Here is an 18,764-nt window from a genome sequence, read left to right as displayed (position 1 = left end):
GAACCACTGAGAAAGGGTGACCTGAGCCTCTCAAACAGATGCCTGGTCCCATCTACCTAGTCACTGTAATTCATTTGATCCCATCTACCTAGTCACTGTAATTCATTCTAAACAATGTCGTCAACTGACTTCCTTAAGCACATGCTTGACACTCGGAATAATACAAGGAGAACCAGACCAGGTTCACATGTATATCTTTGGTCCACATCTCTCACTTGAGTCTTGAAAACAGTGTTAACCCCGGTATAACAGGTAGTACGGTTGTAATTTGGATGGAGTATTGAGTCTCAGAGCAGATTATAACTTAAGTAATTTCCTAGCAGTGCCAGGAAGTACCTTAGTGCAGAGGTGATCCCTGAATAGGTAGGAATGGTAAGGTTTCATCAGGCTGAGAGAGTGTCATAAGGGGAGAGGCAGAATGCAGCAGAGAGGCCATCTAAAGGAATGGCTTTCTGAGTCCCATTGTACAGTGAACATTTATATAGAAATTACAATAGACATATTAAGCTATAGCCCACCAAAAGTGAGTAGAGAAAAGGTATTTGTGGTAATCGTTGTCATTCAAGGTCAAGCACTTCACTAAGAAAGCATTGGCTGCACCAGTGTGAGTAGGGATCACAAGAAACCAAGACATAGAGGAAACATCGTAAGTCCTTTTGTGGCTAGACTGGGATAGACTCTGAAGGAGATGAACACCAGGCTCCTAGTGAGCCAGCTCAGACCAGCCCTGGGAGGCAAGGCAGTGAGCCTGTGCATACCTGCATACATGCCACACTCTGACTGGATTTGTATTTTGCAGGTCCATGGAAAATGGGAGGCCTCCCGATCCCGCAGACTGGGCCGTGATGGACGTTGTCAACTATTTCCGAACAGCAGGATTTGAGGAGCAAGCTGGTGCATTTCAGGAGCAGGTAACTCAGACTAGAGAGGCACTGTTTCCTGGCCACCTGACACTGAAAGGGGAATGAAGAGGGAGACCAGAGAGCACCGAGCAGGCAGAGAGGCACTGAGACAGCAAGGAGCAGCAGCAGGAGACTGGCAGCTGGTGGTTGTTCTCTCCAAGAGGAAAGCCCTGAGGCTGGAGCAGAGCTACAGAGAGGCTGGCTAGGATCATTTCCATTGGAGGCCCCTGAAGGACAGACCATGTTCATGGGTGGAAAGAACCAGTCCTGTCTTCACTACTGGAGGAAGCAGGCTGCAGAAAAGAGAGGGAGACAGACTCATTAGTGAGACACACAGTGCTTACTACCACTACTGACTCCAGATCCCAAGAGACTGTTCAGCCCCAGTGATTTGCTTTGCGGGTGCTCATCAAGGTAGAGCCTAGGGTGCAGAGTCAGGTTCAGGATCCTGTGTGCCTGCATGTGTGTCTGTCTGTCCAGGGGAGAGTTACGCGAGTTCTATTGAGTCTTTGTTGCACGTCTTGATCATGAGATTGTTCATACTTGATTGACAGGGACATTGTTCTAACAATTTAAAGGAAAAATATACAAATTTACCCCAAAGGTATTGGCACAGTGTTGATGTTCAAAAATGATAATTTCTTTCTCTGGGGCCCAGGATTAGAGACAGGGAAGACCAGGCATCTCTGTTCTGGGTAATTTGTGACTCCATGGAGTAGGCTGAGCCAACGCTCCAGGAATGGCTCTCCTAGAGGCAGATAGGGGAAGAGCTTGTCGTCCTCCCTTCAGAACACAGCTCGTACCCCACTGCAGCAGCCTGGAGTCTCCTAGGTGCTACCTTCATTGTCTCATACCCTAGGTGAGAGAATTGCATGAAGGATGCGTCTGCCTATCCGTTTCACTTCCCATCACAGCCCAGATTCAGATAAGTAACCCTTTAATGCCACCTAGGCCGGTCTGCTCCGGCAGCATTTTCTTCAAACTTGATCCTTACACATATTTATTTTTTTGCTAGTTTGGAAAATTTGCCAAAATAGAAGCTTAATAGCTCTACACCCACTAGAAGAGTTAAAATTAGAAAGAGAGTTGGTGCCAAGTGAGCATGTGTAACAAAACAGGATGCTCCCACACTGCTGGTGAGAGTGTAAAAGAAATACTCACACCTACCAAGATCAGCAGGTTCACTCCTGAGTATTCACCAAAGGAAAAGCAAAGGCGGCGCGTCTCTAAGGCGATCTGCCTCAAATTGTCGTCAGCAGCTTCCCCATTGTCGGCGAAACTCGGAAGCCTGGGCTGACAGTTGGATACAAAATGAGTGTACAGACTAAGATGTATACATAATGGAATAGCACCCAGTAATGAAAACAAAGGAATTCCTGACATACACAGCAGTTTAGATGAATATCAATAACATCATACTAGATGAGAGAAGCATTATGCACCGGAGTTCATGCCAAATGGGTCCGTTAAATTTTCAGACTGGTAAAACAGATCAATAGCCAAGTTAAAAAAAAAAAATCAGTACTTTGATGTGAATAGGCAGAGATGGGGAATGATTTCTGAAGTGATATGAGGGGACCTTCTGGTGATGCCAACATTCTGTATGTTGGTAAAGGCTAGAATTACCAGCGGTACGTGTAGTGTGTGTGTGTGTGTGTGTGTGTGTGTGTGTGGTTTGGTGTGTGTGTGGTGTGTATGTGTGTGTGTGTATGGTGTGTGTATGTGTGTGTATGTGTGTGTGATCTTACTGAGGATTAGTATATTCGTTACTTATGGCCAAGACAACGTATAGAAGAAAGAATCTATTTGGACTGATGGTCCCAAAGGGCCCATCCAGGGTGACTAAGCATGGCAGCATGTGGCAGGCATAGTGGCAGGAGTAGGAAGCTCATAGCTCACATCTTGAATCACACATACACGTCAGAGACAATGAACAGGAGTTGGGAAGAGTCTGTAAGTCGGATTGCAAAGCCTTTCCATAGTGTTATACTTTCAATAAGACCACGTCCCTTAACCTTCCCAAACAGTACCACAAAACAGGAATCAAGTGTTTAAATCTGAGCCTATGGGAGACATTCCCATTCAAACCTCTACAGCTGGGACAAGGAGGCTATATGCCACTGTCTCCTCATCAGGCTGTGGAATGTAGGTGTCTACATATGTAGTCACTGCATGGATACTGGCGTGTTCAAATTATTCATATCTTTATGTTACATGGCCTATAAATTTTTTATCAGAAGGAAAAAAACTACAAGAATACTCAACAATGACATAAAAATTGAAGTATTTGGAGAGGAATATATATATATATATATATATATATATATATATATATATATATAGTAAGTTTAGAAAATTTTAATTGTAAAATTTAAGAGGGAGGGTGTAAGTATTCACAAAAAGTGATTTTCTTCATGTCTGAAAATTTTTATAATAAAATTCTAGTGGAAAATAATAGCTCAAGTTGGAAAGTAGAAACTAATATGTCTAGAGCATGTTTTGTTTTAGTTTTTAATGGTACAATATCCATTTGTATCATTGAAATTGAGTAGCTCTCTTCTGAAATTAAATTTAAGTAATACTGTAAAAGGTTTACAAAAAAGGGGGCTCAGATAAAAGGTTTCCTGGCCAGGTTCCTGATGCCCAGAGCCTTCCCAGGTTGCATCTCTGCTCAGACTACTGCCAGACATCCCAGGTGGGGGGCAGCATGCTCTCTGGGCCTTGCAGATTCTGTACAGAGCCTTGCAAATGAGATTGGCCAGCACACGGCTTGGCCCAGCAATGGCATTTTCTTCCCAGGGATGACCTCATTCTGGCACTGGGGACACTGAGATGTAAATTGGAACATGTCATTGAGAAATCCCTCACAACATCGGTGTATCTAGTCTGCCAGCTCTGGAGCTTGATAAACGAATTCCCAGAAGATGGCACATGTCTTGGAATTCAATTTGTTCATACATTGGAAGGTAGTTTCCACCTATAGTAAAACATTTTTAAAATCTCCTCAGTGCTAGATTTGCCTTGCCATTTGGCAGGAGCAGTGCAAAGACAGAGAATAACCACTAAAACACCCTTGAAAAGAACAGGTCCCTGGTGGGCAGCACAGTTGCCAGTGATTTGGGGGAGTGCATTGTTTCAGGGTGGATAGCCTGGATGTTTGAGTTCCGCATAAGACCCATAGTGAAGATCTGACACTAAATGGAGTGATCCTAGGCATGAAGGCTTTTGGGAGGAAATCAGACTTGGATGAGATGCTAACAGTGGGGCCCCATGATAGGATTAGTGCCCTTCCAGAAGAACTGAAGTAGCTCACTGTACTGCTCTGTCTACTCTGCCCCTACATACAGCTTTAGCACAAAGTGGCTGGGCACCTGAAGCTGACTAACCTTTTCTCATTGTACACACCTTACTTCCACTTAGCAGTTAGAACCATTAAGGTTCCCCCGGCTCAAAGACTTGCATCAGGTTTTCTGACAAGCCAAGCTTAAGCTGGAAACTCATCATCAGCACCACCAAGAAGGAAGTCCAGGCATCAGGACCACATGTGGGTCAGGCCACATTGCTCTTCTAGCCAATCCTCTTCAGGCTAGGGATGTGGTCTTCTCTGGGTTCGGCTGGTGGCTTCTGGCATTAGACTGCTGCTCTTTAACCTCTGGGGACTCTACAACTGGATTCATGAACATGGTTCTGCAGAAGGATCCTTTTGTTAGGGAAAGTGGGAATCAGGGATGGCTATGCACCAGCACCACCCTCCCAAAAACTCTGTGATAAAGTGACCGATTTCCCAAGTATCTTAGTAACGACATGAGCAGAGTCACCACCCTTGGCTTATTGTCTCCTAATTTCTTCATAGTCACTCAGTGGTCCTGGGATGTTTACTTTGGTAGGACTCAGATGTCTACACAGTTAACGTTGAGTTACACAGTGAAACGTTGCCTAAGCTTCTACTTTGAGTCTAAGATTTCATCTTGAGATGGGTCCTTCTGAAGTAGGCTTCCCATGGCATAGAGCAAAACATGAAAGTGACTTGAGGCTTAGTGATTTTTTTTTTAAACTGGGTGATTTAAAAAAATAACTGATGCCTACCCATGGACATGGGTTGCCTGATCTTAGCAAAAATACCTCCTCCTGCCCTGGAACATTATGATGGGATTCACTGTAGTAGACTCTGAAGGCTAAGAAGTAACATGTTCTGGTTTAAGCAGTGTCATCTCTCGACAGTGCATTCTCCACAGCCCTTCACCACTCAAGCTGGACCTGATTCCAGGTTACAGAGGTAGTCCTCCCAAGGGTTGTGTTGTGATTCCCAGGTCACAGTCCTCCCCAGGGTTGTACAGTTATTTCACTTCTCTGTCTCTGTCCTTCTGACTCATGTGTACTCACAGTGTGGAAGACACAGGCAGAGAGCTGACATTCAGTCACTATCATGTGGTTTCGACAGTGCCGTGTTCCCATTCCTGTGAGTGAGTGAGTGACTGAGTGAGTGAGTGAGTGAGTGACATCAGTCATTTTATTTCTGGAACACTGTGTATCTCTGAGATCATTTCCCCCCTCGGAGTATAACAAAATAACATGCAACTCAAAGTGGCAAATTAATTTTCCTTTATTACCTTTCCCTTAGCCATAGGAACAAACAATCTCTCATTTGAGTACCTATCTGAATAAGACATAATTTGGAGCCTGAAGACTAGACTTTGTTCTCACCTGGCTCATAGCTGCTAACATTGGACAAACTCTGAATGCACCATCTTAATAACGATAAATAGAGCTTTGTATTGCTGCAGTTTGCCAAATACCCTTCTCAGAAGCGGGTAGCTAGGAGGGAAACCTATCAGAACAGTGTTGAGCTCTGCGCCCAGACTCAGGCAACTGTGGTGACTTGAGATTCATGATTCTCATTAGACCATTCATGATTCTCATTAGAGGCAGGGACAAGCCCTGCCTCTGTGTAGCTTCAGGTTCCTACAATACTGGAGCCCTGCTTTGAAATATGTCACAAAATTATGACAAACATATACAAAATTGTTCAAGTGAAGCGTGATTTCTCTGGCTTTGTGACAAATTCAGCTCTAAATTGGGCCAATTAAACCCTCACACCTTAGAGGGGGGAAATGTTATTTACCTAGTTAGCATTTTGCACTACCAGCACTGAAAATATCTAGTGTACTCTGATGCTTGCTATTTCTTAACAGTTGGGGGAAATCTCTGAATTGCTTAAAATATCCTCTAGTATAATGAATACATAGGGGATATGGCAACTCACTCCCTTCCATTTGTAAAGATCAAGAAAAAAGTTAAAAGCAAGCAAATAAGAAATGCGAAACAGAAAGTAGCCGAAGGGGTTAATTGAAGGCAAAACTGGTAATGAAAAAATACTTAAAATATTTTTGTTTATATAGAGTTTATTTTGTTTGCATAGACTAAACTAAACAGCTAAATCAGTTGTTTGAGATAAAAATAACAGTAAAACAGAAAGAGAGCCATGTGTGGAACGTTTACTTATTTAGTAATTTCCATGGTTCTAACAATTCCCATTAAGAAAGGATACAACATTAAAAGTAATAGTAACAACAAACATTAATAAAGCTGACTAAAACCATCACTGTTAGGATACCCTCCCAAAGAAAGCCCAGACTATTCCATGCACTGGAAAGACCAAACACAGAAGCATGGGGCCTTGAAACACTTGTTGTCTTGGCAACTCCAAGACACTTGTATTGAGAGCATTGAGTAGATTAATGAACAGTGGGGCTGAGAAGCAAGCAGGGCACAGAGAGGAACTTGGCTCTCCTAGAAGAGAGCCACCAAGGAATTCAGGTCCAACAGTGAGGGGTCTGTGAGTGTAATGGCTGGGACTGAGTCACACACACACACACACACACACACACACACACACACACTTGAAAACTTGAACCTGAGCTAGTGGTACTGTTTGAGAAGTTCTGGAATGTTTCGGCCTGTACTGCCCGGCTTGGCGGCCACTGTGTTTCACCCGAGCTGCCCCACACTTTGGGGCCAAAATGTCACGGCCCACTCTGCTGCCCCGGTCCTCGGGTCAGGGCCTAGCAAGAGACAAGACAGGGTGTGTGATCAAGTCCCATTTCTCTCGCTTATTGCCTCTCTTATTGTCTCCCTTGTTGTCTCTCTCATTGTCTCTCTCTCTTCTCATTGAAGGGAAGTCCAGGGTATTTATTGGCTTTTGCCACGTGCCTTGTAGACTCGTGGATATCATGTACCTAGCAGGTGTGGATATGACATAAGCCTTACAGGTGTATATAGTGTGCCTTGTAGGCATGTAAGGCGTGGATAGCACATGCACCGCATGCCTTGCAGGCGTGGATACCACGTGCGCCTTGCAGCTGGGGGCACTAAACAGCAAAACAAGATATGTGGGATATCAGAGTATGCTCAGCTGTTGTAGGCTGTTGAAAAACAAGTCTCTTGTCAGGGTATATGGCTCTCGAGATGACTGCAAGGATGATAGCCGCTTTCTGCTACAAGTCGGCTCCCAACACTGGAACCTTTGGGAAAAGGGGGAGAAGACACCATTAGAAATAGGGGGATACTACTGGAGAGAAGTTGTCTAGAAATCTCTAAAAGGGTGGGTTTTATGGAGACTGGACTAATCAACAAGTTCAAAGACTTAATAAAGGTCCTGTCCAGTGGGGTCTGGGAAGTTGGCCAGTGGAATTTCAGTAGTGCAGGTGGGGAGGAGGGTGGAGAACCCTTCCTGTGTCACACAGGACTGAGTGGAAGGCAAGCAAGTGTAGGGAGAGACAGACACCAGAAGGTCATTGAAGGATGTGGGCTCTCTTCTAAGACAGGAAGTCTAGACTTATTGATATGCAGGAAGTAGCCAAAAGAATTAGACCAATTAAAATGACAGGAAGTGGAGAACAGTTAACTAGCCCAGGGAAGGGAATTCAACCCTGCTTGTGGAAGAGCTGGAATGTGGGGAAACTGGAGCTTTGTGCCCTGAAGATATCAATATAAAATGGTATAGCACTCTGGAAAATTGCTCAGTGGCTCTGCAGAAAGTTAGGCATAAATTACCCATGATTTCACAAAGTCGGTCATAAATTACCATGACTCAGCAGAAAGTCAGGCATCAATTACCATGATTCAGCAGAAAGTCAGGCATAAATTATGACTCTACAGTAAAGTCAGTCAAATTACCATGACTCTGCAGAAAGTCAGGCATAAATTACCATGACTCAGCAGTTTTCAAACATAAGAGGGAAAGCTCAGCTGCTTGCACTTGCACAAGGGCCATAGAGGCATCATTCACAGTAACCAGGCAGAAGCAACCCAAAAGCCACAACCAAGTAAATAGATAAACAAGATATGGTATGCACATAAAATGGACAATTATTTATCCATAAAAAAGAGGAGTACAAGGATGAACTTTGAGAATATGCTAAGTAATTGTTATATAGTTTATCTATATGAAATATCTGAAGTAGACACTCATAGACCCAGAAGATTATTAGTGGTCACCAGGAGCTGAGTCACCTGTAATGAATACAAAGTTTACTAGAATGATAAAATAATTAAAAGTAAATAGTAGTCACCACTGAACAACATGGTAAGAATACTTACTATGCTACTATATACCTAGAAATGGTCAACACTGCATAGTTTATATAAGACTTAATTTAAAAATTAAACAATTATATTATTTAATTACTATTTATAATTATTTATTGCATGTGTATACGGTATAGTGGAACACACATCTCAGCATATATGTGGAGGCCAAATGTTGACATTACATGTTAAAGGTTGTTAAAGAAGGTTTAACATGACATGTCAAAGGTGGATAGAGAGTCAAATCTCTCTATCCACCTTTAACATGAATTCTATGGATGATACCCAGGTCACCATGGTTTTGGGGGTCTCACCAGCCTATGATATAAGTTTTACTACAATAAAAATTTCTAATGCAATCTTAACCATAATATCTGATGGTTCAGTTGGTTGATAAAACTTTTAAATATTTTATTTTAAAAATATGAAGGAGCAATGAGCTTTAAGCTGCACTGGAGACATAGGTGATGATCAAGTTTATATGGGAACTTGACCAAACTAAGGGGTGTCCAGGCCAGTGCAGGATTGTGGTCTGGGTGTGTCTCTGAGAGTGTTTACGAGGAGATTAACACCTGAATCAGTACCAGGGTGGGTGGGCATCATCTCAGCCAATGATTCTCTAGTAGATAGCAAAGGTAGAGTATCCTAGTTAATATAACTGTCAACTTTATATAGCCTGCTGTCAGCTGGAAAAAAAGAATCTCAATTGAGTAATTATCTTTATTAGCTTGGGCTGCAGGAGTGTCTATGAGGGCTACTACTTTGATGATTGTGTTAGGATAATTCCCATGTGAGCAGTATCTTTGCACCGGTAGACCTGGAGTACCCAAGGAGGTAGCTGAGCTGAGCTGAGCCTATGAGCAAGTCAGCAAGCAGCCTTCCTCCAGCCTTCCTACTTCAACTTACACTACTTTGATTCCAGCCTTGACTTCCCTCAGCAATGAACCTTGACCTGAAAATGTAAGTCACATAAATCCATTCCTGAACTAAGTCACTTTTTGTCAGAACATTTTATCATAGCAACAGGAAGGAAACTAGAACATGGAGGGAGAATGGATCTCCCCTGTGTGACCTGAGTTATCTGTCTTCTGCCATCAAACTGGGCAGCTCTCAGTTTTCAGGCCTCAGATGCTGACCAGGACTCAAGTACCCTCTACCTCAACATTTTCCGGTCTCTAGACTTTTGAATCAACACCACGAATTTTCTTAGAGTCTGAGTTTCCAGTTTAGTTAGACCTAACTTATCAACCACCATTTGGTTCATTTCCTCAGATGACCCAATGCATTGTTTTGGGGAGACATTTAGGGAATTCCTGCCAGTTTCTCTTTTTGTTTTCTGTTTTTGTTTGCTTTTTTCCACTTAGATTGAAAGGGGGGCAGAGGTTTAATTAGAAACAAAAGAATAGTAGTAACAGTTAACAAGGACTGTCAAGGAGAATGAAAAGGGAGATGGTGAAAGATAAATTCTGCCTCGATATTGGACCTATCCTTGTGGGAGAGGGGTGTGTCATCTTCGGGGGTTTTGTTCCATTATTGTCAGCAGCAGTTAATTAGGAGTTAAAGAAACAGAGTCACAGGCCCCTCCTGGCGTGGATGTTCACGGTATGGCCACGAGATTAGTCTTAGAGGTTGCGTTGTAGAATTAGTGGAAGAATGGCTCCCCTGCCAACCATAGGCCCCACATAGAAGGATGTAGAGGGTCCTGGACCACTGCAGAATATGGCATTGGAAAGGAATGTTGATTTGTAAGAGGGAGAGAAGACAGGGAGGGTCTGGTTGGGTTTTGGTGCTGCAGAGATAGGGTTTGTCAAGCTGATGGTATGTCATATATAGGTTCTAAATTTAAGTAGACCACTGTCACAAACAGGAGAGACCATGACGGATAGCATAGTTTATTTCTTCATCAGACCAACAGTCTGAGCCAGTTGGATTGCCAGAGGATCTTGGTGGCAGTTTTCAAGATCCTCTGGACACTGACACCAGTAAAAGAAGGAAGAGCAAGAAGGCCCCAAGCAGGTGGTGACATAATCTGCCTGGAAGAGGTATACCTCCACACACCCCCCTCTCCCTTCCACCCTTCCCATCTCCATGGCTCTAAGTCAGTGGAGGACTACATTAAACTGTGCAGTGTGGAGAAGGTGAAGTTATGTGTCCTGTGGAACAGCCAGTGAGATGCTTAGTGCTCTAGAATCTCCTGGAAGACAAACCTAGAGTGTGCCTGCCTGTGGGGGATTATTCTTCTTTGTATTAACTGACATGGGAAGAGCCGCCCACTGAAGCCGGCCTGTCTGTACACAGAGCCAGGGAGCCGAGCCAAAGCATATAGTCCTGACCATGGATTCCGTGATCATCTGCCTCAAGGGCTGCTGCTTTGACTCAGCCACCATGACAGACACCTTGAACAGTGGGCCAGAATAAACCTTCTCCTTGTAGCCACTTGTAGCCTCTGCAGACACTACATGCAGCTGGCACCCAGCACTGCACACAGTCAGTACACAGTCATACATGTGGACATTTTGCTACAGCAACAAGAAAGAAGTCGAGGTAGGTAGTGAACGCCCCTGCCTTGCTAGTCCCAGTGCCACTGCCTTTTAAAAAGTATTTGTTGTTTTGATATTGCTACTTAGTTTAGTTTAAATTCCAAGATAACATTCCAAAAGGTTCCCAGTGATGGATAGATCAGTAGGTACTGAATGAAGAGTCAATTCCAGATTTGGTTCCCTAGATGCCTCCATTAACAATGTGTCCTTTGACAGTGTGTCCATTGACAGCCCTACCTAGATTCACCTCTGATCTAGTTTCCTTGTTTGATGAACGAATTTTATTTTTTCTTTCATCAGAAATGTATATATGATTTAAAAAAATTATGACAAACCCCTACCCATCACCGTCATCATGACAGTGGGAATAGTAAATGACAAAGGGCAGGGACTGAAGAGCTGACTCAGCAATAAGGAGCACTAGCTGCTCTTCCAAAGGACCCATGTTCAAATCTCCACACCCACATGATGGCTCACAACTGTGTGTACTTCAGTTCCAGGGGATCTGACACCCTCTTGTAGCCTCTGCAGAGACTGCATGCAAATAGCACCCAGCACTGTACACAAGCAGCACACAGACATACGTGCAGGCAAAATATACGTCCACATAAAACAGTGAAATGAAATCATTTTAAACACCACAAAGGCAAGTCCCAGCAACACAGAAGAGGATACTAAAAGCATTTGCTCCCACAGTGACCCAAAGTGGATGTTGGGTCTGCTGGCTTGTGGCTGTTAAAAACAAGCAAGGCAGATACTTTTTAAGCTATACAAATGGCTTCTCTCTGTTAACAAGACACCAGGTATTTGTTTATTGTGTGTGCGCGTTTGTCTTTGAACCAGAGAAGGTCTTTCTGGTTTTTGTAGTGGCCACCTCAGATTCCCCACCACTATGGAAACAAGGCAGGCAGAGCCTCAGCTGAGAGTCTGTGAGGTGCTGAAGTGATGACCTCATAGTCATCCCCCACAATGACCAGCAAAGACAGGACAGGGTGTGGTGGCATGTGAAGGTTCAACCCACTGAAGAGGAATTTCTCCACCAGAAGAGGCTTCACCCCAAGAACCATGTGAGGAAATTCAAAGCTGTAAACTTGAACAATTGACCATCTTCCTTTCTGAAGTTATATGGAAATTCAAAATCTCAACCCTGCATCTTGGTGGGGCAAGGCTGTTTGAAGAAACATGGTGAACTATTACAAAGTACTAGGGGTGCCACAGAACGCGTCCTCCTCAGATATCAAGCGGGCTTTCCATCAGCTGGCTCTGCAGGTACACCCAGACAAGAACCCGGGAGACAAGGAAGCAGCTGAGGAGAAATTCAAGCAAGTAGCAGAAGCCTATCACACCCTATCTGATGCCAAGAAGCGAAAGGACTATGACAGGTCCCGATGGCACCGATCCAAAGGGGAAATCAGAGGTGATGGCCGTGCCAAAGAAGAGATCATCAGAGATGAAGACAACAATGAAGGCAGAGACAAAACCAACTGGGAAGAAGAAATATGCTCTCGGAGGCCACGCCACACCTTCCAGAAGGTCATTGAAGATGAAGACCTTTTTTCAGGAGACTGTTTGTTCACTGGTCCCATGACTCGGTCCAGAAGAGCCTCTTCCTCCTTCTTTACTGTCACCCCCATCATGGACACAGGATTTTCTACTTTTGTGTCCCAAGGATCCAGATTGAATCCTGATGACCCTGAAACATTCGTACCATATGTAAGCCATGGAATGGGCGCGTTCAAACTGGTCACCACTTGTAGCAAGATAGTGAATGGTAACAGAGTTGTCACAAAGCGAGTTGTAGAGAACATTCCAGGACCAAAGAAAATAGAGAATGAACGGCTATTTCGTCAGAATCCTTCACGTGGTTGGTAAGGAACTGCCATTGACTTCTTTACCAGGAATTGCAAATGAGATTTGTGTGTCTTGATGCCTATTGGAGACAGTAGGAATCTGAGGGGGGATGGAATAGACAGAGGGCAGGGGAGCCCAAAGCTCTCTCCACTGTGGAGGGGAGTCTGGGTCAGATGTTAACACAAAGAACCCCATGAGCAGCAGACTGAGCTTCCAGCCTGTCTTCTCAAAACAGCGTTCTTTCCTCAGTCAGGACATGTGGGCTGGACACCACACCACAGTGAAAAGCAGACTCACGGTGCTTTTCCCATGCTGTCTCCCACATAGCAGCCTCCTTCTTGGTGACTGTCCCTATTCTTTCCTGGGGCCTCTTTTTGTGTCTTCTCTTTCTCTTCCCACGAGTTTCCCATGGTTTATATCATGATCAAGTCAAACTTGAGGTCTGTCCTCCATGTGGATTAATGCTGACAGAGACAGTGAGAAGGACTGGGTTAAGGGTTGATCTGCAAGTCATGTGCTGGCTACTTAGTAGATGTTCTCTGAATCCAGCCAGCGGTGCAGTCAAGTAGCTGCTTGCCCCATCTAACAGGTGAGGGAAGAGGCTTAAAGAGATAACAGTATTAGAGCCTGCCTAATGCCTAGTAAAGTTGTAACCACTCTGTCTCCTTCATTGGCAAGTCTTCCCCCCTCCCTTGTCTCTTCTGGGAGTTCAGTCCTGTCTTCTCTATGCCTTGCACCTTGCTTGAATGAATCCATACTTGCTGGAACTTTCAAAGCAGACAAACATTTTAACGTTGAGATCCAACAGGAATGTGACGTTTGCTTATACACGAAGACAGGAACACTGTAACACAGTGAAGCAAGCAAGCAAACACTTGCCTACTAACACAGAAATCCCAGCCTGTCTTTGTTCTGGCTTTAGTTGTGATGATGTATTTACAAAATCTTGGGTTGGTTGTTTGTCCCGCTGAGCCAGAGTCGGTTGGTGCCATTTCACCCCTTCAGTCTGTAGCAGTGAACTGCTGGGATCTAGGCGAGTCTCTCCTCAGGAAGGCTATGGATGAAGTTACAGTGCAGTCACGGTTGCTTGGCAAAACTTGGGCTCCATTTGCAATTATAATCTATTATGGGAGTTAGATAACAAATCATTAGCTTTTTTAATCAAGGGACTTTCCTGTGTGGGATTTTGGTGAGGTGCATGTTTTATGCAGTCCTTGAAAATATTAGTTTTGGTGAATTTTCTCACCTGGAGTGGGAATACACTTGCATCCCTCTAGCAACAATGCAGAAAGGGACCTGAGAGTGGACCTGGGCTCAGAACACACTGCCTTCTTTGGTGCCTGTCATTTGCAAAGGGGAGAAGAAATATTCCCTGCTTTGGAGTAGGGCATATATGTGTAGCTGGTGGTCCAAGGTTGCTCACATGTTGCTAGGTACATTGTTCAGAAAAGGGCATATGTGCTTAGTACCCACAAATAAGGGTGTCAAGCTGCCAGATGCACTGAGTACATGTGAGTCCATATGAATACATATGAGTCCATATGAGTTGATGTGAGTCCATATGAGTCCATATGAATACATGGCTCATTCTGAACAGATTCCCCTGCTACTAAGTTAGTCCCTGTGCTTGTCTGCCCCCTAGGTTGTGGTAATAGGATTCAGACAGCTGCCTGCCTGATCCAGAGCTTACAAGTACCCAGTAGTGCATTCTGTGTCTGAGCTTCGAGAGCTGGGCTCAAAGAGGAAAGCATAGGGAGTTGATACCAATGCGTTTCAACACTTACACAGTGACGTCTCCAAATGGATCCTTTCGCCACTACTCCTGTGTGAGCTCTGGTGTGCCTGTGGGGACAACAGAAAGACATCAAATTGGGACATAAACCATGACTTTCCATTTTCTCTCAAGTAGAATCCAGACCTCGGCCTTTTCACAGACACAGCCGGCAGAAGCTCCGAGTCACAGAGGGATGCTTGGCCACCGCTGATCTCTTCTCTGCACAGTTTACTTTCAGTTAGTAAAGGAAGTCTGTTTGCGTAGAAATGAAAACAGGGTCTAAAAACAGAGGTGCCTGTTTGAAAAACTACAGGGTTATGTCTTAGCAGGTAGGGCTCACCTCCACATGTGTTCCAGAGCAGAGGCTGAGCTGAGCGATGAGGCCACCAAACTTTAGAATGCTGTGGTGGCACAGTGTCCTGGGTTCCATTGTGGTCACACAGTGTCCTGGGTTCTGCTGCCGTCACGTAGCCCCTTCTGCTCTGCTCCTGGGATTCTGTAGGGACAACAGTTCTTCTCAAGTAACTTCACCTCAAAATAGTTAACAGGAGACTGGGACTCTTGTGCGTCACATTGATGGGCAATCATGACCACTAACTGCACCGTGAGGTAGGGGCTTTAGTATTAGAATCAACTTCTAGGTCTGTATGCCATGGTCAGCTCTGCCCTGAAGCCGCTGCATTGTCCTACGAGGTGGCTGTCTCTCACAAATCAGCAGGTGTTTTAGTAGCTAAAGATAAATAAATGTTTCCCCAAATGAAAAACACTGTAGGGCCACAAGAAGCAGTTCCCTATTCTGGTGTGGTGACAGTGACTGACTTGTCACCTGAGGTGTAGACAATGACAGGGAGGTATCACTCAGCTAAAAGGAACATAACCAGGCACATGGAATCCTCCTAGAAACCCGTGTCCCCACCTCTCCCAGGAGACAGAGTGTAGAGTTCTCTAGCCCTTGACCTGGCACTGCTACTTCTTTACACTCTTAGAACCCATCACATGTTTTCCACAGCCTGACAGGGTCGATGAGAGTTAGGAGCAATGGCCTCCCTAGGAGCCGGAGTAAACAGGAATCACAGTTCAGTGTAGCCACTTCAGGGTCTCCTTGGGTCAGCACATCTGACCCATGCCTCCTACGGACCAGCTCTGCCTTAAGAGACATGAAACTTCCACAAGCAAACAGTAACAAAGGCAGGGCCACAGACGGCATGGCCGTTCTCGGCCTTCACCTCTTCCGAGAAGCCCATTCTAGTCTCGCCCTTTGTAGACCCCACAACACCAGAGGGGTCTGCCTGACTGAGTCTGAGGCTCCAGCGGAAAGGGACTGGCAGCTGGCTGGGTCCTAATGCTCACGGCCTTGATCTGGGAAGAGGAAGCACGGTAGTGAGCCTCAGCATTCGAAGAGTAGTTTTTAGAATGAGGTGTGACCAGAAGAAAGACTCTCCCACTGGGTGAGCCATGCTGACTCTCTTCCCTAATATTGCAGTTAGCCAGATTTCCAGAAACCTTAGAGTCAGACTCAGTTGGGCCACCTAGATAACAAACGAATTGTGCATTAAGTAGGGGTGGGCTGGGACAAGGTTTGGGGGCAGAGTGCTGACCTAGCATATCCTTAAAGCCTTCCTTTCCCTCTCTGACAGTAGAAAGGGGAGTGAGGAGAGAGGGAGACAGCAGGAGAGCTTGCAAAGGCTGTGAGCAGACAACAGTTCGAGTCTCATGTTCCTCTTTCCTAATTCTTTTTGTCTCAAGCCAATAGACTTCTTGCTATATCCTTGTTCTGGCTGTAAATTAAGAATGATAATCTCTGCTTGTTGTATTTATACAGTGGTTTTGAGACTTAAAGGATATAGAAAATTCTAGCAACTTTGAATGTATTTTGTGGTTGGAGCATGTCTGTCTCCCTCTCAGAAGCAAGCTCTGCTCCCTGAGGTGGTAACACGGTTTTAAACTTGCCCACTGCGCTTCTTAAGATTTGTAACAGGGTCTTGAAAGCAATATCAGCTACAGATTGTGTTTAATCTCCAAACGGAAAGATAAAATGGAATAGAAGACTGCATTTCGACACCCCAGCAGAGTTTAGTCAGGGACCAGTGTGACCTCTGCCTCAAGCCTTCCCATTATCTTCATCCCCGAGAGCATCTGGGCTTACTCACACTCTGGCTTTTTTCTCTGTTTCCCTTCTAGGAAATTGATGGAAAATCCCTGCTCTTGATGACGAGAAATGACGTGTTGACAGGACTTCAGTTAAAACTGGGGCCTGCTCTGAAAATCTATGAGTATCATGTAAAACCTCTTCAGACCAAGCATTTAAAGAACAACTCTTCTTAGTAAAATCACACTGAGGTCTCAGTCCTCAGAACAGAGTACAGTGTTGTAATTTAGTTTCATGTTGTGAAACTGCAAACAGAATACATAGACATGTATTTGTAAAGAATTTCGATCCAACAAAGTGTTATCCTGTTGGATAGACCAGGAAATCCATCTACTGACCTGTCTCAGCCTGGAGGAGCAAAAGCAGAGCAGACATATGGTTGTCCTTGTCAAACCGAGGAGTCGTCACTGACTCTTAGGCACCCCTCCCCTCGGGCACTTTGATATCACAGGAACTTTCTTTGTTTCATCAGTGTTTTCCATCAACTCCTTAAAAAAAAAAAAGGATGGAAGTAGAATGTGTGCCCTTGGGTTATAGACTTAGAAATGACAATAAACAGAGCTCCCTGGGGAGGGGGAGTGAGGAGGACTGCCATCTTCCTGGATTCACTCTGCTCCTAGATATCCTTCCTTGGATGGAAATTCCTACGCCCTTTCTTGTAGAGGGTTCTCCAGTAGACCTTGTTAAGGTTTCACGGGGATGTACCATGCTGTGTTTGACTCGAACACACCCCAGACCCCCTTCAGGAGCAGAACTCTCTCTGAGAAAGAGAAACTTGTTTTGCACTGGAGATATCTATTGTCATCAACTCACTGTCACAGGGAGGTAAGAATATTTCCTGCTTACGTTGGTTTCCTTATTGCTGAAAAAGCATTTAATGTTTTGGTTTTTTGTTTTGTTGTTGTTGTTATTTTGCTTTTTCTACCTTATGGTTTGTATTTATAATAATTTCTTTTGCCAAGAGTTAATAGATGATCCCAAGGCTTTGTTGATAGCACAGAATATTTTTATATTTTACATATAAAATGTATATCCCTCCATGATGCTGTAATTGCTTTTTAGCTGTCCTCTGCTGTACTTGGCCCCTGGTTTGAGTACCTATCTTTCAGAACTTGAAAAAGTAAGCTTACTACATATCTGTTCCAAGAGACACTTACTTAGTGATGTGTGTCTATGCCTCGTTGAGTGTTGGTGCTTTGTGATTGCAATAAAACACCATTTTAGTTCCACCAGGTATGTCTTTAGTTTCTTCTCGTTTGCTCCCTTCTTTGAGGATTAGATATTAATATCTCCTTCAAGTTACAGGGAGAAGGTTATGCTTTACAAAGAAAACTTTAGAGTGAATGAGATGGCTTAGTGGGTAAAGGTGCTTGCCACCAAATTAAGAACTTGAATTCAAGCCCTGGGTACACACACAGACACACATAGACACACAGATACACACACACACACACACACACACACACACACACACACACAGAATGATGACGATGGTGATGATAAAAATTTTAATTTTTTAAATAAAACTAAACTGTAATTTGAGCCTCATATGAATTAAACACCCCAGCAGACCTCACTCTTCCTTATAGTCCAGCAATCAATTTTTGGTGAGATTTTAACAAATACATTTTTTAAATTTGCCTATCACTATCATTTTTTGACACAGAGCTTAGAAGGAAGTCCGTAGGCCTCTGAGTTTGCCTCTCCTTATTTTAGAGAATACCCTGTTACTCTATAGGGATTGTTTTTTATGAATAACATAAAATCTAATTCTATTTTTTATTATTATATCTTATGTGTGTGGATATTTGTCTCCATGAATGTTTGGGTATCATGGGTGCACCTTTGGTTCCCACATGAAGACAAAAGAGGACATCAGTTCACCTGAAACTGGAGTTACAGACTCTTATGAGCCAGCATGTGGGTGCAGGGAGTCAAAGCCCAGTCTCTGGAAGAGCAGC

The 18,764-nt window shown here is 44.1% G+C and overlaps 2 protein-coding genes across 4 annotated transcripts in view; both read left to right on the top strand.

Moving 5' to 3' along the window:
* Samd13 (sterile alpha motif domain containing 13) overlaps positions 1-18,035 on the top strand; it is a 36,769-nt gene extending 18,734 nt beyond the window's left edge. For all 3 annotated transcript variants that reach the window (XM_076933352.1, XM_034501070.2, XM_076933351.1), the window contains 2 exons: positions 800-911; positions 16,836-18,035. In XM_076933352.1, coding sequence (XP_076789467.1) covers positions 800-911; positions 16,836-16,979 — 256 coding nt within the window. In that variant the 3' untranslated portion in view covers positions 16,980-18,035. The remainder of the gene's footprint in view (positions 1-799; positions 912-16,835) is intronic.
* LOC117707633 (dnaJ homolog subfamily B member 3-like) lies at positions 11,905-18,035 on the top strand. Its single transcript, XM_034501069.2, has 2 exons — positions 11,905-12,897; positions 16,836-18,035. Exons 1-2 carry the CDS (start codon positions 12,212-12,214, stop codon positions 16,861-16,863), a joined length of 714 nt encoding a protein of 237 aa, XP_034356960.1. The 5' UTR covers positions 11,905-12,211; the 3' UTR covers positions 16,864-18,035.
* Positions 18,036-18,764: the final 729 nt, after the last annotated feature.

This window comes from Arvicanthis niloticus, chromosome 4 (genome assembly GCF_011762505.2).
Source record: "Arvicanthis niloticus isolate mArvNil1 chromosome 4, mArvNil1.pat.X, whole genome shotgun sequence".
Classification (NCBI taxonomy): domain Eukaryota; kingdom Metazoa; phylum Chordata; class Mammalia; order Rodentia; family Muridae; genus Arvicanthis; species Arvicanthis niloticus.
This window is presented reverse-complemented; position numbering and strand designations above follow the sequence as displayed.